Source organism: Oikopleura dioica, chromosome XSR (genome assembly GCF_907165135.1).
Source record: "Oikopleura dioica chromosome XSR, OKI2018_I68_1.0, whole genome shotgun sequence".
Lineage (NCBI taxonomy): Eukaryota > Metazoa > Chordata > Appendicularia > Copelata > Oikopleuridae > Oikopleura > Oikopleura dioica.
Window position 1 is genome coordinate 8836010 of NC_137294.1, and position 19886 is coordinate 8855895.

A 19886-nucleotide genomic window follows, 5' to 3' on the forward strand; every position below is an offset into this window, starting at 1 on the left:
AATTTCACCTTCGTAAAGTAAAGTCTTTATTTCACAGGGAATGACACGCACTACGCGTAGTTTATATTCACCGGGTCTGCCTTTGCGCCATCTGTGTGCCGAAAATAGAAGTGCGCCACCCTGCTTATCGACTATCGTAAAATTGAAGAACTTTGCTTTTCTAATATGCATGAGTTATTGATATGCGCACATTTTCAGAGAGATATTCGTGAAAATTAAATGAGCAGCGTCACACACTCAAACAACTAACATTCTTTGATTTTTGCCACTTTCTTGTGCAAATGGATGATTGCATTAATTATTAAGCTAAATCTGATTAACGCAAAATTTTAAACGCGCTCTCTCCGATAAATCGATGTTTACTTTCTTATAAAACTTGCTAAACTACTAGAAGTTCACGTATATTTGATAAGAACTAAATTTGCTTGATGAAAAATAGTGTTGACTTTATTTTCAATCTTTATATCTCTACATTCAGCAAGTCAGTGACGAATTGGTCTATTTGAATGAATTGTCTATTCGTGTCCAGTCCAAATGCTTTGCCACATTGTAGCATTGCTAAAACAAGTTAACTTCGAAAATGAAATCAAGTATTTACCTCTATCAGTGTAATGTTTTTTCCAGAAGAACATGAACTGAAAAACATATACAAGGGCAGATTTTTCTTTAAATTTTTCGATGTCTTTGCAGTCTTTCTCAATTTTGAGAAGAAGATCTAAATCATTTTCTTTTCAAGTTAATATTCTGCTCGATACTTTTCAACTCCGGCATTGCACAACTTGATAGCTCCATGAAAATCGTAATGATAGAATTAACCAACCCTAGGTTCATCGTGTCAGTTCCGCCCATAGCTTCCAGTCAGTTTTCTTGCAAGTTTTACAATATTTCGTTATCTGTCCTGAGAAACCGATCCTTCACATGCTCTCAAAATCCATTTGATGAAAAAATCTTGCGTTTGCAGTTTAGTTGATGCTTTGGTACCCTCACTTTGTGGAATTTTGGAAAGTTTTCGTACAATGTAGTGACACTCAATAGGGTGAGCAATCAGAAGTGCAGCGAAAGATGATGGGCAAGCGCGATCTAGTAGACTAAACTTAGTGATTATTTTGGCTCAAAATAAATTTTAAAAATCACTGTACGTTAAAAACTTATTTGGATGCTTGTAAAGTAGAGCTCCGAGAAGATAACACATGCCGGACAAATCTTCCAATCCAAAATATTCATTCTTCAAAAGTCGCTGGATGATAGCTAGACGAAAAAATTAAGATACAATAATATTTGTCAAAGTCACCTGGTATGAGCATTTTGCTATGATCTTGCGAAATTTCTCCAGTTTTTACCATGGACGTAAGTCCTTGGCACAGCCAGTATGCTGTCTGACTCTTTAGCGGAAAGTTGAGAAAGATAATGACTAGCCGGTCGACGGGGTTGTCCTTTGATTTTAAGCTAAGTTTTCCCATTTTAGACGAGGGCTTCAGCTCTATTCTGTATTGATGCACCCCGAATTCTTGCACGGCATAGATTATTCGCATCGCGAAGATCTGTAGTGTATTCACAAGCATACTCTGCTCGGTCGAAAAAACAAAATCAAGTCGCTCAACTAAATCGCCAACAAACCCATTTTCTTTTTTGTTGGATCAAGAAAATTGCCTTGGTGAAAACATAGAAATTATTCTGAAGTTCCTCGCCTATAAGCATTTGGCAGCCAAAAGGTTCAGTGGCGACAAGGTTAAGAAGCCGAATAGCGAAGATTTTATAAACACGCTCAACCATGTGATAGTAGTGAGTTCTACTCTTGCCGAAATATGTTCCAAGGTCTTCGTTGAACGTTGTAAAAATCCACGGCGATATGACGTCATCGTAACTACAGATTCCATGCTCAGTAGGTGGAACTCTCGTGGCCATTTTGCAAATTTTGTTGATCATCGCCGGAGTTTGAATGATGTACAAAAGATCTGCTCGAACAGGCTTTACGCAACAATCGAGCTGCTCGTCCTCGATTCGGATCTGCTGTACCTGTTCTGAAAGCTCTTTCGGAGGTTCTTTTTGCCTAGAAAGCGATCATTCTTTCAAAAAAATTAAAGGACTCAAACCTGGTATCTGCTGCGTTGTTGCCGACGCTTGGCTTTACCTTGGCGTTTTCACAAAGCTTAAACGTGTATGAAAAGAGGGCTTGGCAGACGAAGGCCAATCGTTTTTGCCATTTGTCGTTGATCTGTCGAAGAAGATTTGGTAAATCGCACACCTCTTTCAAACGAATTTTTTCTTCTGAGTTGCTCTGCCAACATCTTCTAAAACTAAAGCAGCTTCGACGTAAATATTCTTCGTTCTCTTCCCGAGTAATGTGAAAAGCGACTTCAGAAAGAACCGGTTATCGCCGAAAGTAGCGGCCACGCTGGGATTGTGACAGGCGATAAAATGAAATACTCCTAGTGCCCGTTTCGCGAATCCGAAAAACAAGTCTGGTAATTGCTCGACATCACCATGAACGATCGGTAAGTATACATGATTGACGATACTCTTCGTTGATGTCAATGAAGTCAACGATCGGACGGCGACGAGCCAGCCTGCCTCATCTTGTAATTCAAGAATCACCCGATCAAGATTATCGACAGCATCATAAAGGAGTTCATAATCTGCATTTTCGTAGTTGCTGACCTGGTAATGATCAGATAAACTACTTAGAACAGAAAGGATTTCGACAAGCTGGGCATGTCGAGCGGAAATAAACTTTTGCTGGGGATGAATGAGATGACCTTCTTCTTCGTCTTCGACACCATCGTCTGGGGTGCCTGTCAATGCCGCTTTAGGCACATTTGAAATGCGGAATTTATCACCGTAACAAGCACGTTCTCTGATCTGGTGCACAATATTTCTCTTGAGTTGACGACGACGACCGAAGACCATTTTTATTTTTGAAATATCCTGCCTAAAATTGCACTCAACGTTTGACTCAGAGGTGATAAGTCCATCACTATCAAGACCTGCTAAAAGCAACTGCAAGCAAATGCTGGTGTACTGCTCCAATTAAAGACAAATAAAGCCAAAGGAAGCAACCATGACGGTTTAACCACTTTGCTTGCACCTTATTTTATAAGTTAAATATCTTTATTTTGAGAAACATCATTGTTTTTTCAATTTGTGGATGTTCAACGGAGCAGTGAAAAGATGCAACAAAAAGTAGTTTCAATAGTAATATTTATAAGGACAGAAAAAGTATCTGAAGATCGTAGACACTCATGTCTTGAGAATGGTGATAAGTGGGAATGTTCGTCGACGTTCGAAAATAATAATAGCAGCGAGAGTGAACGTAATTACAGTGTGAACCTCCACTTTGTCTTTCAACCAATTTGAAATATTCGAGAAGAGGCTTTTCTCTTTATTCTCCGACAATGATAACAATTCTTTCTTGAGGCTATCGATTTGACCTGTAAGGTCTTTGATACGTGCGTCTTCTTCTGTTTGTATGCAACTAAGATAAACGGTCTCAAACAGAATAAGAACCTGTTACAAACCTGTCTTTTACCTTACAAACTATTGTTTGCGTTCCGGAACTCTTCGTCATATTGGGTTCGTAATGAGGGAAGCTGCTTGGATACATTGAAATCTCGTCATCGAATTCTTGATTTTGGATCTCCTCGTTCTCTGCGACTAAACGACCACCAGATACTCCTGTAAGGGTTTCTTCAACAAGAGCTTCAAGGGCTTCAGGCGCGGGAACCTTCGCAGGACGCCCCTTCTGGGGGGCTTTTTTGCGAGGAATCGGCTTCTCTGGATTCCTGTCTTTCCATTTGAGGACCGCAGAGACACTTGTAAAGTTGCTGTCTGTTGCCCATTTGGTGGAAATCTCGGACCCGGTGCCTTCACCTCGTTCATCATGGTTATAATTCTGCTCTCGCATTTCGTATCTAAGAATAATGTTATGTTTGATTTCTAGATTTCAATAACTCACGTAGCAGCCAGGTTCATGTTATAATCCTCATAAATTATAGATGGATCATAAGCGTTTGTTTTTAGTTCCATAACGTCTTCATTTGATGGATCGAGATATCCCTCGCCAATCATTCGATTTACAACCTCGTCTGTCCAGCAAAGGAAGAATTCCTCCTGGAATCCGAACGGGTTTTCTGTGAAACTGTCTGTCATTGCCTAAAATTATGACAGAATAAATGTAAATAAATCAAGAGGAACTCACCCTAATATAACGACGACCTCTATTCCCATTTTGATTCCCATTAGTTATATTCCACTGAGCATCTCCATCTTCGGTAAAATGATTATTTGAGCAAAGAACACCACAGAATCTTTCCCGTTCATCAAGCTTTATTCCGAAATCGGGCTCCCTCATCCAGCATCTTTTAGGGGGAACGACAACCACTTTTTATAAGATGATGAGAAAGAAAACAGTTGATCAAATCACCTTGGTAAAATCCCGCTCCGCAACCACATGTGAAGTCCCGGTTCAAATAGAACTTAGGATCCATCGCCGACTACCCTGCTTGCATATATCTAAAACAAAAAAGATGAAAATTTGAATACTATTTTATTGAATTTTCCAGAAGACACGAATTTACAAATTTAGTAACGAACTGCACATGATAACAAAAGTCAGCTCAGCTCAGCTGATAGTTTGATGAAGATGAGAGGCTTCTTTGTAACATAATAAAATAATAAAGAAAAGAAAACTAAAGAAAACGAACAGGCCTGAATGTGGCTTGGAATAAGGGATACTTTGGGAATTTGTTTTTGGATTTGAGAGTAAGTTGGTATTTGTGGGTTTACTTTGATCGGTAACTTTGAAGAGATGGTAATTGAAATATATAGAAAATAATAGCGAAATAGGAAATCTGCTGCTAGCGCCGGCGTCTTCTATAGCCACTATAATACGAATCCCTTGAGGAGCTCCGCGACGATCTGGAATAGCTTAATCACAATGTAAATGGTAAGCTCGCTGAAGCTCTCGAATTTGAACTAACAGCTGATGATATAAGATCAAGTTGGGGACGCGCTGACTTACGCAACAGACTTTCTTGCGTCTGCGTGAAGTAGATTAAAGGCGCTAAAGAAGGCCTGTTTGGTAGTTCAACCGTCCCTTGGATCAAGTAACACTCGCATGCTTAAACATTAAAAAGAAGGTAACTTGCCAGTTTCGCTTTCACCTTGGCAATTTTTGGCGTTGAACCTACATGAATTTAAATTAGGGATTAATAGGTAGAATCACCATGAACAATATTACCTATAATAGGATCACTACAAATGTTTTTTTATCAGTTTGGTTTGTTTATAAAAGGGAACCGAAGAAGAAATTTTAAAAGTTTACCTCCGAGAACGAGTTCTGTATCGTGACCTCGCTCGGGAACGAGAACGCGAATAGCTTCTGCTCCGAGAGCGGGCTGAACTGAATGAAGATGATCTTGAGCGGGATCGGGAACGAGAACTCGACGAGTAATGTCTCCTACTGCGGGAGCTTCTACGCGAGCTTCTCCGTGAGCTCGAGCGACGGGAAGATCGGCTCCTTGATCGGGATGAAGACATGGAGGAGTGCGAACGTCGAGATGAGTCAGAGCTAAAATTATGCGTTAACGGTTATCACGAGCATCTAAAAATCCCGAAAGCATTGATTTGAGACGCTTGATAAGAGTAAACTCAAATCATGCTTACTTCAGATACGTGAAAGCTGACAGTGAAGCGCTAGTTAACGTTTCTAGGTCGGAAATTATGAAAAAGAAAGACGGTGAAATTCAACTCAAGTGAAAGTCAAAGAATCTATCTAATAGATAGATGATTAATAGTCTATTCGATAAACTAGCCATTCACTGTAAGATGTCGGTTTTTTTTGAGGTTGACTCTATGAGTAATTGAATATGGGTTTCGGCAAAAAGGGGTACGTAATAATACCTGGCGTTGCAACAGAAAGTAAACGCTGAAAATAAAGTGTTGAGAAATGCGGCGTTTCAAGTTATAATTGAAAGTCACTGTCCGCAGCGAAGGACAAATACGCCAAAATTCTACCTGTAAGATCTCGATCTAGACGAGCGGCTGGAATAACTTCGATCACGGGAGTAGGAACTTCTTCGTGAATAACTGCTTCCTCGAGACGAGAAGGACGATCTTGATGACGATCTGCTGCTAAATGATATGGTTACTCGAGTTTCCTTATTGTCGATAACTTATCGACTAGTTTTTCATCGCTTATAACATAAATCGTGATAAGCAATAAGGCGTTCCGAGAAACGATGTGAAAATGGCGACTTATTTTTTCAAGTGATGATAGTGACATATTCATGTGATCATGCAATAAAACTTTAAAATCTTACATACCAACAATCTTCAACAGAAAATCATACAATTAGAAGAGCCTTTTAGAAAAAATCATTTATTCAAATTGAATTTATTTGATTCATGTGGGTTACTTTATCCGGATAAATGAGTTACCTGTAGTCAGGGGTGATTGACCGCCGGATCGACCCTACAATCAAAATGAATATCGACAAAATTTACATTTACACGAAAAATTACCGATTGTAGATGGCGTGGAGATCACGGGTGATTCACAGGGGCTGCATTTGGGTGATGGATCGGCGGCGACTTTGCTAGAAAAACATAATTATACAATGTTCAAAAGGAAAAACTTCCTTCCAGGCTCGCGATAGATTTTTCACTTTGAAAACTCAAAGTCAGATGGGAAGAGTGTTTGAAGTGGATTGAAATGTAATCAATTCAATGTGGGGCGAGCAAAGCAAGCCAAATTTATGCCGAATAAGGGCACGGCGGTTTGGAGGAAAGATATTGTTAGACCGCGCGGTGTGACCAGCAGGCAACCAAACGAACACTATTCCGCGGACGCGTTTTCATTAAATTCGTGAAAATGGTATCGACCCCACTCGGGCGCTACTAAATGCGAAAGCCTCGGAATGCGTGAAAAGAATATTTTACCAAAAATTTAGTCAGAGAAGACATTGATGAATCTGTGGTGCGCGGCACCGACCAGTCGGGGGAATATTTTTTTAATAAAGATGGCTATCACTGTCTCACCATTCCTAGCGCCGCCACCTAGTCGGAACGTAGAGGTAACAATTAGCAACTATGATTTCTCGGACATAAACAGGGCCTGTGAGAGAGGAATTTTTCGAGCAATCGTATGTAGAAAACGATGTCCGATGAAAGATCATTTTTCTGCGAGAATGAAAATTTTAAGAATAAAACGGAAGTGGTGAAACGGTGCGACGTCTTTGAATATCGCGAGCTTTGAGTGACTTCCGGTGGCGGAAGCGAGTGGCCGGTTGGTATACATTGTACCAGTGAATACTCGAAAATTATTTTCCAGATTTTGAGAAACTTATGCGGCTCAGAATGAGGCCACATCCGAGTGGTCTCGAGAAACGTCTTTGTCTTTGAATAAGAAGCGAGACTTCTTGAATATTAAATATTAATATACTCTCTTACATATTTCCTTCTCCACATAAGTCCACCCGTATAAAAATATAAATTAATATGCATCCGATAGACGCGCGTATTTGCAGGCTATTCTCCGCAAAGTCGCCTATTAGAGCATGACCTTATCGCTATTTAACCGGTTGGTGTAATCTTATCAGTTAATATATTAACTTGTCCTTATCAATTTTAAAATTTTACTGCATCACCTGCCGGGCGCGCACGAGCGGCAGAAATGTCAAATTCAGCCCTCAACATTTTCATTTTCAATACAGAAGTAAGTTTAATTGGAATAAGCGTATAATGTGGCTAAATACTACGCGACGATTAAGCACTTACTCTTGAGTAGGCCAAGCAAGTCTTACTCTGGAGCGTGGTATTTCTTTCCTGTCGGAAATTAATTTAATTTTTAAACCTTGCCAAACTCGCGAAAAACTAGCTCTTCCTCCGCTTTATGCGGAATCAGAGTTCCCGGATATGAAAACATGTTTTCCATTATTTTATTAAAATAATGTACTTTTGCTAAATCTTTTCTGGGCGTCGTGATATTGTGAAAATACTCCCCGAGCAGAGGCAACGTTTCCGTTAGTGGTTCTCCTCAGGGGAAGAGAAAAAAAGAATCTCTTACGCTTTGAGATTCGAAATTCAGCAGAAACACGAAGGCGTTTTAGCGGAGTGCCGGTTTTTATCGAATATGGTGAATATGAAAGGAAGACAAATGGTACGGTTTTAGTGAAAGTCATCCCGCTCGAGAAAAAGTCAAAATATATCTACCGCAGTGTTGTGATACGGCCGACCAGGGGATGATAATTTCCGCTTTCCGGCTTCCTGTCGGAAGTTGCCACGAATCTCTTTTGCTTGTCTAAAAATCATAATTTTTGAGAAATATTTCCCGGAAAGCGACCCCGCTCCCACCCAAGCGCGGAGAAAAAGATGCATTCTGACGGTTTGCGATGATGATTTGAAATAATAACTCAAAACGCGTCTGGATCTGTTTTCGCCGCGGTGAAAAGATAGAATGAGAAATGTCAAAACTCCAGCTGCGGGAGCTTCGCTCAAACTGTTTAATTTAATAAGAGGTTGATTACGAAAAAGTGTGCAAGTGCTGTGTAAACATACATTAATGACATATTCACCTGCATCCGTATTTATACGGCTGTACATGATAATCGTTCTTATTCGAGTTATTTCAATAAGCCGTAGCTATTGAATTAGCGAAGTTGAAAAATCTGGGCGGGGCCAGGAATGTCGCTTTAATAATTTTAGGGCAACAGATTAATATGGTGTAGCCCAAGAATATGTATAAATAAAAGGGACGGGAAATACCAATCATTCATCAGGAAGGAGTTTGAATATAATTACGCCAAGCTAGCTTCAACTTTCAAAGGGGCTCAAACACGTTCTGCCAGAAACTGCAAAATAGATCATCGCTGCCCAAATTGATAACATTAAGGATTAAGGATTCGGCGAAAAGGTCGCAGCTCGAGGAAGTCATAAGATCTACTAATTGGAGAAGCTAACTAGAAATATAAACAGGAAGAGTGAAATTATAAATAGCCCTCCCGGCCGGATGCGTTGAAAAATCTCCTTTTCTGGAAGAGGAGAAACCTCAGTCTGCCCTACAATTTCGACCCCTAATTCATTTCCGCTACAAATCAAATGGTTACCACGGGCAGAATTATATCCGCCGCCTTCCGGCAGAAGCAGCTCCTTCTTCAAACAACGTAAAAAAGGGTTGATGCACTAGCCGAGTAAAAAAGACATTCGGAGTTTAGTTTATGCTCATTATGGAAAAATGTAGCGACTTCCGGGTCGCTTGACGCCAGATGTTAGTTCCGGCGCATTCCTCGATCCGGGAATACCACAATCGTTGAGCCCGGAAGGTTATAAAAAGTAAGTATACTTAGTAGTATTTACTCGAGGTGCTCTGCTATGTCGATGCGAGATTTATAAATTCGGACAGCGCGGCGGGCACAGCGCACCACATGTCGTTTTCGCTCCCACTCGTCTGAACACATTTTAAACCTGCATCAACTCGTGAAAGTCTAACCTGGATCAGGAGGGAGTTCTTCGAGAGGCAGGGGCGGCAGCTCAGGCTCGGGCTTTGTTGGGGTGACCGCAAAAATAATTTCGCTTTCGATTAGGGCTTGTTGCAGAGCGGCCTCTTGTTTGATCATTTCATTAAGTTTGATCATTAAAGTCATTGCTCAGCAGAGTGGCCGGAGAGTCCTTTCTTTTGGTAATTTGATATTAAAATGTTAAAATTTAATTGTGTTTAAAATTGTGTTTTGGGTCACGAGCCGGAGGGGATTGAGAGCCAGGGCATTCGTAGTCAGGCAAAGGAGGGACGAATTCAGGAGCCAAGGGCGGTTCTGGAGAGGGCTCTTTAGTTGGGAGTTTGGCGGCGGACTCTTCGTGGCGATCTTTGTTTCTCGACCTGAAGGAAGCGTCAGAAATAACGATTATGGAAATTAATGGTTTTGCTACGAGCAATAAGTGTGAAGTTGAACGAAAATGAAACGTTTCGGCTGATGTGAGACGCAAACCGGCCACGAACGGTCATTGACAGGCAGTTATAAATGGAATAATGTGGCATGTCAATTTCACTACTTTAGAAAAACGAAATTGTCGCCCAATTATTCCGAATTTTATTTGATTATATTTGAATATGTTAACAAATTGCTCGCCCCGGGTGATACAATTTGTTAGCGGGTAATTTTTATTTTCCGCCAAGTAGAAGCGATTCACTTCGATCTTTCAAAAACATCAATTAAAATAATAGTATTCCAATTATAGAGCAGCGTCCCTCTCAATGTTTACTAGACTGTCTTATGTACGGATAATATGTTTTTAAATCGCCTTAGCTTGTGGCCGGCGAGACGAAATCAGTTTCCCAAGTTTAGCGGTAGCGGATAAATAAAGAAGCATTTCGCATTTGCGGCCGGATTATTTTAGAAATGACGACTTTTGAGAATATTTGTAGCGGAAGTCGTTCGCATTCTACAAGAGTGTATTCGATTTCTTGTCAGTTTGTTAGTTGGCATTCTGTTTCAACAATTTTAATCAAGCGCTCGGTATCTGCAAATTACGGGTATAAGAAGACATTGACGGATTATAGCTAACATTTCACATGAAAATGGAATGAAATTAATTACCGGGTCATTTAATCGTGTATAATTTCTTACAGAAAAGCGACTCAAAATTCGACGCATGGTTTTGATGGATCAGGCACCGAAAGGCGCCCCAGCCAGGCGCCCAAATTCAAATTTTTACAAAAACGCTAAGTGAAACGCACAACCGGTATTTTGCGCTTCTTCGACAAGAAAGGCCTCTGGAATTTACAAATATATCCGCTTCCACTTTCTTTGATGCCCGTAACAATCACTACAAGTTACTCTTAAATGCGCCAATCCAATAATTCCTGCAGAGCGGCAAATTAAATTTGCGAATTCCATTTTCGTTATTACGCCTTCGTCCTCTTCAGCTTAACAATAAATAAATTAGCTGCTTATGCACCTGCCAGTGACGCCCATAAATATCGCCGTAAATACGCGAAAATAATTAGAAACTTATTTTCGCAGGGTTTAATTTCATCAGGTGTTTGATCCACTACTGGCGCGTGAATTTCGCGATCCGATTTAAAATCGGCTAATGCTTTGCCTCAGTCCGCCCATTGTTTTCCAAATCCGCCGCGCGTGAAAGTACTCACTCTCGATTCTGCGATTCCGATCATCCCTTTTTAGAAATAAGTTGTTTTTAATTGTGATCGTTTTCCCCGTTTGTGTTTCCAAACCGAAACTTCGGAATCAATTCCGGCAGGGGCTATATTTAGCGCAAAGACTGATATTCGTATATTTTTGGGGCAGGTATCGAATGACTTCCGCTTGGGGTGATTAAGCTCACAATAATTATACTCAGCGCGATTGTGTTCCCGGCCGCGCTGCCAAGCAAGCGGGCCAGTACTAGTCTACTACTATCAAGCGCACGATAACGCGGGCTAAGGAAACACGGAGTTCTTGATACCGACACTGGAAAGATGTGCGTGGTTTCGCATTTATGAGATTAATCTGAATGATAACGCGCCGTAAACGTTAATTGCATTTGCGTGCTTATCGCAAATCCATCCATATTTCGACCACTATTTGGTTGGTACTATTTTTATGAAATACAAAGAGCGCCACGATAATCCTAATCCCATCTGCCGCAAGAATACTTCCAAATAGCGAATTCGAAAATAAAATTGAAAATCGAGAAGCCGCCTGCGGCTTCGAGGAAATTGAAGATAAATGATGTTATTCTCTATTTTCAGTCACCCGACTGGGCAACCTGTGATCAAGACCTTTTCAAAACGAAGCCGCAAAGCGACTTCGCCAGAATCTTGTAAAAGGGTGAGATGCTGATCTTTGGGAAGTGTCGCCAGTTCAGTTAGTTTCGCCAAAATACTTCCATACTACGCCTGGGAAGACGGCAGAAAATAAAGAAGGGGTTCAAAGGAGCAGCTGCTGGGTGGGGAAGAGTGCCTTACCCGTTATCTGCTTCGTTTTGCCTTGTCGGAAGCGTTTATCGCTTGAAATAGTTGCACTTGTGGGTTGTTGTTGCGCGGAAGTGGGAAGCACGATTTTAATTAATATTTTCGCAATCGAAGATATTCGTAGTCAAAGTGCGAAATGATCATTTCAGGATTTTGTTAAAGCTCGTGATTAACTCGAGCACCGCGATTTTGAAAATCAAAATTTTGGCAAGAAACATTCGCGAGTGCATAATTTCACGCTTCCACCCAATCGCCCGGATAAAACATCAAAGAGCGAAAACATTTTTAAAAAATAGAAATAGCTTTTAAAGCGAATAAAGGCTATCTCGAAAGGCGATACTAATAATTCGTCGTTTATCAAATTGAAGACGAGACGAAAATGAGCAAATTAGAACTCGCTCTTACGGAAAATATATTTTTCGTGCGATTATTAGCTGTCTCTGTGAATAATTGACACGAGGGGCTGAATGGCTCAGAAATGACTGAAACACGATCTTAGAATGCATATTACAAGCATAAAATGCATCATGTTTACATCGATTTTAAAATGTCAGTGGAGATCAGAATTGACAATTAAATCGTGTAATGCAGCCGCTTATGATGACCTGAGATATAAGAGAATAACACCGCCGAATGGTAATTTGCAAAGTGGGAAACAAAGCCCGTCTCTGGTCCCCCGCCGCCGCCGGTAGAAAATTTTTAAGCAGCGGAAAAAAGAATTTGTTTGATTAACCTTGTGCCAGCTTGGCCGCAGCGCTGGCATTATTTAATTTGATGCATTATTGGCCGAAATATAATTGTGTCCCTCCAAGCCGCAAACTCATTTCACATTCATTTTGGGAGTTACCTTTTCTTCAAATTGAATCGGAAGCGCTGGTCACTTGGGTCGCGCAGGGTCTGAATAGAGATCCCAGGCCCGAAGTTGTTCGAATAGCTGAAAAGAATGATGAAGGCGAATGTTTGAATACTAGATCGCTCTAAAGTGTTTCAGCGAAACGCGGCCTTTCGTATCACTTCCGAAGCTCATCATCGCCCGAGAGCTTTCTCTATCGCGTCGAAATGAGCAGAAATCTCGAAGATTATGTCAAACATATTTCAATGTGTTTTAGTTTAAAACCAGCGCCGGATACACCCATCACGCTATCGTCTTACTGAGCTTGAGTTTCAACTGCTTTCTTGCTTGTGTTTAATTTGTTCTCACGTACCCACTTGCCGTATTAATGCAGGAAGTGATAGGGCGTCGAAAAAATAAACCCGCTTTAAGCACTAACAGTTTATTTTATTAGAATCAGATATAACCCCACAGTTTGGAAAGTGCGCCGCCCCAGTTCTATACTCAACGCTTGTCAAAATAAAATAAAATCCTAAGTGGCGAGATTTCATCTAAAAACGCCAAAAAGAAGGAATTCGCGCTCATTTCCCTCTCAAACGGCGCCCAAATTGCCAATTGAAAAGAAAAGAAGACGAAATATAATTTCACGTGTCGCGAAAAATTTTTTTAATCTCTCGCTCTTGATTCTCCTCAGCTAGAACTATGTCCGCTTTAATCGCGTTTTAGCGATAGAAAAAGCTCACTAATTCGAAAAGGACGGCTTCGGGAAAACGAAAAACTTAGCCGCGCTACGTCATTTTTGGTCGAGTGAGTTGAATCAATTCTTACCTGGCTGGAGGAACTGAAGAAGAAGCCGAATTCGGACATTCTTGAAAGCTCGACTTGAATCCACTTTAGCAGCCTTTTTATTTTGCAAAATTATCAAATTAACAATTTTACAATCAAAAAATAGAATTTAAACTTCGAAGATAATGTTTTCAAGGCTTTCCTTTGCGTAAAAGTCTCGGAAGTCATTGCATCGTCATCTGGTCATGTTTTATTTCGTCAAATTTGTCTAAAAAGCGCGAAATTTTAGAATAATCAATCGATCAGGAATAAAAACACTTTGTCGCCTCGCCCCGTTTGATAGTTCACTGTAATCCGTCAATGGGAATGTCGAGCGACAAAGACTAAGAGGATGAATGTATCCTCAATCGAGCAATGAATTAATGATCCAAAACACTTTTTTACGGCTTCCCGCGAACGCTCTTCAACTCTAATCCCCTTCAACTTAACAATATCCAATTTGACTAGACAATTCTCTTTTTAAAAATTTATACAAATTTCAAATTATCCTTCACAGATGCGTGGAATTTTCAAAGATTAAAAAGACAAACTAAGAAAATAATAATTAAAAAATAAATAATAATAATCGTGCAGCATTTCTATAAAATCAGAAATAGGTTTCTTCTTCTGAAAAAAAATCTGTCTCTTTTGGCAGCTGGAAGGGATGAAGAGCGCGTGATGAAGGGAGAAGCTAATTCTAATCTTGAGACGGAGGAGTGAGCTTGCTCGATTGTTGGCTCAGAGCGCGGCTTGACCAATGGGCGCGCGCGGAAAAAGGCGAAAAAGCAATTCCACTTACAAGCAACTTACAGGCGATGCGACCATTGACAGTTCACATTTAAAACAAATACGAACTAGAAGAGACGCTTCTCAACTTGGTCTCACCGCAGTTATCAATTTCAGATAATTGCAAATTTTGAAAGTTACAGTAGTTACTTTTCTTTTCGTTGAAAAGGTGATTTTTGGTTAATATTTTAATTCTATTGTTTGGTGCTTTTATCTGTGTGCGCATTTGAATGCTGAATTTGATTAGGCTCGGTGGAAAATATCATTGGCGGATTAATTAGTCTCGAATATTTCTGCATTTCCAGCGCGCTCGCCAAAGTCCCTGCGGTTTTATCGAATTAGGAGCCTCCTCTTGAACAAAATCGAACAAAAATCCCGTCAATTATACAAATACCAATCCGAATTCAATACCAAGCCGAAGAAAAAACTAAAGAAAATCGAATCAATTACAACTCTCTTCCCAAAACCACTACGCTTTGAAGCTACTGTAACTTCGAAAATCGACTTCAAGATCGAAAAGCCGCTAATTTTTCTTTTGCTCGAAGCCGCGCGCGGCTTCTCGACTTGCAGCGAAGCTAGACTCGTAACGAAGGCGACCTTTCTTGCGTCTGAGTAAAGTCGATCTTGTTGCCAGTCGATTAAACAGTTAATTAATTAGTATCTTAAGTGGGCTTAGTAAGGTGTGAGTTGACGATCGTGTGAAGTATTTCTTTGGAATGATTTTTGAATTAATTGGCGCTCGGTGGACTCGAAAATGGTGCAATTTGCGGATCTGAGGTGTTTCATTTTGAACAGCTTGAGCTTAGCGAATATATTCAAAGGCAATTCGAACTGATCCAAAAATTGGCACTTGAAAATGTTCATTGTGGTCTTATTATACCCACTAGAGCATCTTTTTTTACAGGCAACATGGTAATCCCCAAATTGTCGCACAAAACTCAAAAGGCCCCAAATATCGCCCGAGTGGATTAGCCATTATTACTTGCTTAGCCGCAAAAATAATTCTATTTTTCTATGACAAAGGATGGACTTAGGGCGCAAAAATAATTGTGCGCGACCAATTAGCCACGGAGAGCCGGGAAACGCCAGTGTGTACTTTTTCACTAAATCGCAGAGTAATGCAATTCGCCACTCCAGTTACTGCGAGTAAATTCCTGCCAAAAACTAAGAACGCTATTGATAGATTTTATTCACAAAATAGGGCGCGTCGCTGGATATCTATTTAGCGCCTTATCACAGAGAAACGTCTTTTTCTGGCGGCGTTTTTAGTCCTTCATTGAGGAGCCTCTCCTTATCAGCAGGACTGATTAACGAACCTATTTCTTTGTTGACAATTTGCTTCTGAGCTTAGGAATTAAAATTATCGAATTCCATATCGCACCATAAACACCGGGATTAACTTCTGTACTATAAACGAAGGATTAGAATCTACGCCAGGCCTTCTTCGAATCACTTATTCTATGCATCAGTCCACGTCTTTGGAGGCAGCCGTAGCTCGGCCCAGGGCGCGCGAATAATAAAATTCAGCCTCGAATTGCCGTTGCTGTATTGTCTGGCCTTGAAAGGTCTTAATTTATTGAAAGTGGATCTGCGATTAAAATTGTCTCGCTGGCTAATGACATTTACTCTGCGGGACTCTCACAATGGCTACATTTTTTGTGCTTGATAGCGTCAAGTGTATTTTATTTTAATTTTGTTCAGTGAACTTTGCGGGCTAAGCGAACGTCTGTACAGTATAAACTCTGGTCCCGGTGCAGTTTCAACTTGAATAATATTACATTACAGTCAGCATAAATTGCGAGAACGAAGAAGGGTCGTGAAAAGTTAAATGAGAAAAGAAACTTGCCCTGATCAAAATTAAGCCCAAACTTTCAAAACTCGATTCGCTGAAAAACGACGTTTTTCTTTTATCGCTAAGAAGGCTGGGATTAATTGTGATCAGGCCAGTTGTTTGTGCATAAAACAGTAGAAAGTGTTTCTTGAAGCAAAGTAGTTTTACCGCAGTTTTCATCTGGAAGACACAAAAAGTAATTGTATTTACAAAAGAAAAAAATAAAATGAGATTTTCGATTTGTCGCCCTCGAAATAATTTTTTGGCGGATTTTCCGACCATAATGCTGTAATTGGATTGATTTGGTCTAATCACTTGTTTGATTTTGGCGAATTGGATTTTTGGGCGAAATTGAATTCTCATTAGTGAGCGAGATAGAATAGGATAAATAGGATGGCGCTGACCGCAGGGAAAAGTCAGTCGCCATATCCGGCAGAAACGAAGGTTACGTGAGGTCAGGCAGGGTCACATTCAACGTCGACGCTTGGTTTACTCGGCTTCCACGGGAGTGATTTCAGACACTTTCGAGTTCTCCGACTCCACGGGCTCTTCTTCGATCGTAAGTTCCTTAATTTGACTTCTATCTCTTATCGAAGATGCTTTAACTCACCGCTCTGATTTGGCTGACATCGGCTTTAATCGGAGTCGAGGTTTCTAGCGCGCCGGGGCTGACGCGCTCTTGCTTCGGCGATGGCGGCATCATCGGTGCAGCAGACAATTCAGTTTCATTCTGATTGACTGGCTCCATCTGAGTGAGAACAGCCGAGAGCCCAGTGAAGAGCTGGAATGCCAAATTTCGGAGGCCATTGAGATAATCCTTCTTTGCGGTCGTCTGAAAAAGTCATTTCTGACCAATTGGAAAGATAAGTTTTCACTCACCATTTCAGCGACAATGTCCGTCACGTTGGGAACCAGTGGGCTAGCCACCCTATTTGCCCCATTCTGCGCCATGAGGTTTGCGATTGCTCCTTCCAAGGCGGGGTTGACCCCGGGCAAGTTGGGGATCGAAGTAGGCGGTGGGGAGACTCGCGCACGTTTCAGATCGGGTGATTCAGAACTTGAAACTCAGCATGAAGATTTTCAGTTGAAGTTATTAAATACCTGTCGGGGGCGGCTCGCTTCAATGATGTCGTTTCCGGTGATTTGTTGGTGGCCGAGAAATGGGGCTGTGGGAAACTGCTGCCTGCATGCACGCGAGCCATCAGGTTCCTTTGAAAAGCGGCCTAAGATATTCGATTAGTTTCAGGAAACGTCACAATCATGTTGATCAAGGCGCTAGTAAATTAACGCTTCCTACCTGCTGCTGCTGGAAGACGTTGTTTTTGTTGTCTTCGAGGTCATCGTCGCTCTCTGTTGTGACTGTGGCCTGTTGCTGTGGAGTTGGAAGGCCTGCCACTTGCGACATCGCGTGCGAGAGGATAGTCGGGTTGGGAAGGGGAGAGTTGTGCAGTCCGCTGAAGAGAGGATTCGAACTGTTCATCAATTGAGCGAGCGCTGCCGGGTTCTCTCTCAGCTGAGGTGGTAGATTCGCCAAGATCTTGCTCAAGTTTGGATTCAGCGCCGCTGCGTGGTGAAGATTGTTTCCGAAGACAGACGTCGGCACTTGTGTGGGCGGCTGCACGACTGGCGACGACTGTGACGGCGGCGACTTGCGCGTTCTGTCCGAGTTGAAGTCCGAATAACTCGCTGAAGAAGTATTGTTGTCGTCCTGCTTGCCGTTTGACTCGGTGGACATGATCTCGGCCATACGGTCGTACCATTTCCAGTCTCGCATTTCGCCGTGGCCAGCTTCGACGGCGGCGCGACGCTGCCGGAACTGCGCCTTCAGGTTTTGGAGCTTGGCAGTTACTTGGTCTTTGCAGTAGTTGGCGACTGTGCGTTTGTTGAGCTGCTCCGTAATCTGAAGTTCGGTTTCAAATATGAGAGATACTAATAAGAAGCGCGATAAATGCAATAAAGCGCGAGAGAAGTATTGGAATCAATTCTGGCATTCATTTTAATCAGCCAAGAGAAGAGCTTGTCTCACTTGGCTCAGCAAAATTGAATTTGTCCTAAGACAATACCCTTTCAAAACCAATTAATTTTTAGATAAATCTTTTTCACTCAAAATGATGAATATTTATCAAATTATCGCGAATAGGAAAAATATAAAATTAAATTACTCAGCCTGTCAGGCGAGATTTTCGGGCGCGATACAATTTGGCTAATTGAATTTGAGTTTGAAATTTTGCTCGAGCGTAACCTTTGGCGAAATTCGAGGCCAATTATTTTCTGTTTTGAAAAGTAGCTTTTGTTGCTCGATTTGAAAATTAGAAGAAATTAAGGACAGGGCCGAGGTTCGAGTGAATTTTTTTTATCTCAACAAGAGCTTAGCGGGACAATGGTCGAGACGCAATTTTGGTAAGCCTTAATTTCAATACTTGTCTTTGTGCGGCGGGACTAAATAAGTCATTCAAAAATAATTTCGGTCTCCCGCTACGCTCCCCGAAAGTTTACCTGGTGGAAAGCACCCTTGCCGAGTCTGCCTGAGTCGAGCGTCCTCTCCTCCTGTACCATCTTGTAGCAGTCGAGCAGCATCTCAACGTGCGCGTCGGGCATGCGGCTGCGTCCACCGGAGATACCAAAAGCACTTCTACGGGTTCCCACAAGTTGATCATGAAATGAGCTAAATTTTCAAATTCGCTATTATATTTTTAGGGACCCAACCTAAGTTGGCTGAGCTGATGGCTCAATGCCTGGTGGCTCATTCCGAGCCCCAGTTGTCCTCCAAGAGCAGCTGGCAGACCTGCCATTGCGTTCATCATTATTCTAAAAACGATTATATTTTTGATAACTTGGTTGAGAATTAAGATGAATAAGCTTGTAAGTGGCTTTTCGCTATATTTTCAAGACTTCAAGAGTTGTTAGTGACTCCACTACTTGTTAGTTTGTGCAGGGCAAAAGAGCTGGACTTACCTTTGGTTGTTTGAAATGGTTGGATCGAGGGTGAAATCTCTTTTGGTCAACTAAAACTCTCGCTGGGAAAAGTCAATTTCGAGTATATTATAAACCTTGTGGTGGGATTGGTATTACAAATGATTGTGTGTTTAATGTGTACGAAAAAATTAACCAGCTTGGGATGGAAATAGCAAAGCTGCACCGCCACCAGCTCAGGAGCGCCGCCGCGGACGAGCTCGGCGCGCACTCTTGCGCCGCTGATTTTTAAAATCGTCCTAATAATTTTATACTATTTATCTCACCCTCGACTACCTAGCCCAGCATAACATCAATCGAGTAAAGCACTATCTCAGTTATTTGCTGCTTCGACGAGGCAAAGGAAAGCGTAGAAGGAAGCAGCGTAGCTGCAAGACCGCGGCCTGGCGGGATCTTGGCGCACAACCAATAATTGGAGTTAGAAAATGACATTTTTGTCAGAACGGCGCTGTTTCTTGGGCGCCAAAGGCGATACGCTCAGACTCTGGAATACTTGACAAGACGAAAGCATCCCCTGATGCATGAACATCAAGGAAAGATTTTATAGAATTACGCCCTCTTGGAATATCTTCATCGATAATTATCGCCGATAATTTATCGGTAAGCTCCAATGGCCATTGCAAATAAAGTCGAACTGTTTTGAGAAAATGTTGACTTTAAAGTTTAAACAGTAA

The 19886-nt window shown here is 41.4% G+C and overlaps 4 protein-coding genes across 12 annotated transcripts; all 4 read right to left on the bottom strand.

Moving 5' to 3' along the window:
* Positions 1-436: 436 nt before the first annotated feature.
* LOC145708066 (uncharacterized) lies at positions 437-2941 on the bottom strand. Of its 2 annotated transcripts, none has more exons than XM_081785685.1 (6): positions 2094-2941; positions 1292-2050; positions 1140-1248; positions 756-1088; positions 599-715; positions 437-558 (listed from the first exon to the last, which is right to left on the bottom strand). In XM_081785685.1, the coding sequence occupies exons 4-6, from the start codon at positions 847-849 to the stop codon at positions 461-463; spliced, it is 309 nt and encodes a 102-aa protein (XP_081641811.1). In that variant the 5' UTR covers positions 850-1088; positions 1140-1248; positions 1292-2050; positions 2094-2941; the 3' UTR covers positions 437-460. Both variants share the same exon structure in this region; 1 of them encodes a protein (XP_081641811.1).
* A 196-nt stretch (positions 2942-3137) lies between these two features.
* LOC145708171 (uncharacterized) lies at positions 3138-4557 on the bottom strand. Its single transcript, XM_081785813.1, has 5 exons — positions 4421-4557; positions 4196-4377; positions 3953-4149; positions 3516-3908; positions 3138-3472 (listed from the first exon to the last, which is right to left on the bottom strand). The coding sequence occupies exons 1-5, from the start codon at positions 4482-4484 to the stop codon at positions 3238-3240; spliced, it is 1071 nt and encodes a 356-aa protein (XP_081641939.1). The 5' UTR covers positions 4485-4557; the 3' UTR covers positions 3138-3237.
* Positions 4558-4783: 226 nt separating this feature from the next.
* On the bottom strand, positions 4784-13872 carry LOC145708172 (uncharacterized). Of its 7 annotated transcripts, none has more exons than XM_081785815.1 (11): positions 13786-13872; positions 13626-13688; positions 12813-12899; positions 9736-9871; positions 9485-9536; positions 9352-9442; positions 6520-6593; positions 6436-6469; positions 6013-6126; positions 5321-5566; positions 4784-4923 (listed from the first exon to the last, which is right to left on the bottom strand). In XM_081785815.1, exons 1-11 carry the CDS (start codon positions 13809-13811, stop codon positions 4854-4856), a joined length of 993 nt encoding a protein of 330 aa, XP_081641941.1. In that variant the 5' UTR covers positions 13812-13872; the 3' UTR covers positions 4784-4853. The 7 variants fall into 7 exon arrangements, with proteins under 7 accessions (XP_081641941.1, XP_081641940.1, XP_081641942.1 ...); XM_081785814.1 differs by having other exon boundaries at positions 6013-6129; XM_081785816.1 differs by lacking the exon at positions 4784-4923 and adding an exon at positions 4992-5182 and having other exon boundaries at positions 6013-6129.
* A 2186-nt stretch (positions 13873-16058) lies between these two features.
* Positions 16059-19324, bottom strand: LOC145708540 (uncharacterized). 2 transcript variants are annotated; one of them, XM_081786224.1, is made up of 8 exons: positions 19195-19324; positions 18946-19047; positions 18736-18868; positions 17537-18139; positions 17341-17462; positions 17119-17296; positions 16850-17071; positions 16059-16806 (listed from the first exon to the last, which is right to left on the bottom strand). In XM_081786224.1, the coding sequence occupies exons 2-8, from the start codon at positions 19041-19043 to the stop codon at positions 16729-16731; spliced, it is 1434 nt and encodes a 477-aa protein (XP_081642350.1). In that variant the 5' UTR covers positions 19044-19047; positions 19195-19324; the 3' UTR covers positions 16059-16728. The 2 variants fall into 2 exon arrangements, with proteins under 2 accessions (XP_081642350.1, XP_081642349.1); XM_081786223.1 differs by having other exon boundaries at positions 18736-18904.
* Between the last annotated feature and the right edge of the window lie 562 nt (positions 19325-19886).

Excerpts from the sequence above, each read along its gene's own strand:
- LOC145708066 (XM_081785685.1), bottom strand. The coding sequence starts at position 849 with ATGGGCGGAACTGACACGATGAACCTAGGGTTGGTTAATTCTATCATT. Across the intron at positions 716-755 it reads TGCAATGCCGGAGTTGAAAA|ATCTTCTTCTCAAAATTGAG; the intron begins GTATCGAGCAGA and ends AAAATGATTTAG. Across the intron at positions 559-598 it reads AAAACATTACACTGATAGAG|CAATGCTACAATGTGGCAAA; the intron begins GTAAATACTTGA and ends AACTTGTTTTAG.
- LOC145708172 (XM_081785814.1), bottom strand. The coding sequence starts at position 13,811 with ATGACTTCCGAGACTTTTACGCAAAG. Across the intron at positions 13,689-13,785 it reads TCCGAGACTTTTACGCAAAG|TGGATTCAAGTCGAGCTTTC; the intron begins GAAAGCCTTGAA and ends AGGCTGCTAAAG. Across the intron at positions 9,872-12,812 it reads CGATTCAATTTGAAGAAAAG|GTCGAGAAACAAAGATCGCC; the intron begins GTAACTCCCAAA and ends CGCTTCCTTCAG.
- LOC145708540 (XM_081786223.1), bottom strand. The coding sequence starts at position 19,043 with ATGATGAACGCAATGGCAGGTCTGCCAGCTGCTCTTGGAGGACAACTG. Across the intron at positions 18,140-18,735 it reads GCAAGGGTGCTTTCCACCAG|ATTACGGAGCAGCTCAACAA; the intron begins GTAAACTTTCGG and ends ACCGAACTTCAG. Across the intron at positions 16,807-16,849 it reads ATGTCAGCCAAATCAGAGCG|GAACTTACGATCGAAGAAGA; the intron begins GTGAGTTAAAGC and ends AGTCAAATTAAG.
- LOC145708171 (XM_081785813.1), bottom strand. The coding sequence starts at position 4,484 with ATGGATCCTAAGTTCTATTTGAACCGGGACTTCACATGTGGTTGCGGA. Across the intron at positions 3,909-3,952 it reads AACATGAACCTGGCTGCTAC|ATACGAAATGCGAGAGCAGA; the intron begins GTGAGTTATTGA and ends CATTATTCTTAG. Across the intron at positions 3,473-3,515 it reads GTTTGTAAGGTAAAAGACAG|TTGCATACAAACAGAAGAAG; the intron begins GTTTGTAACAGG and ends CGTTTATCTTAG.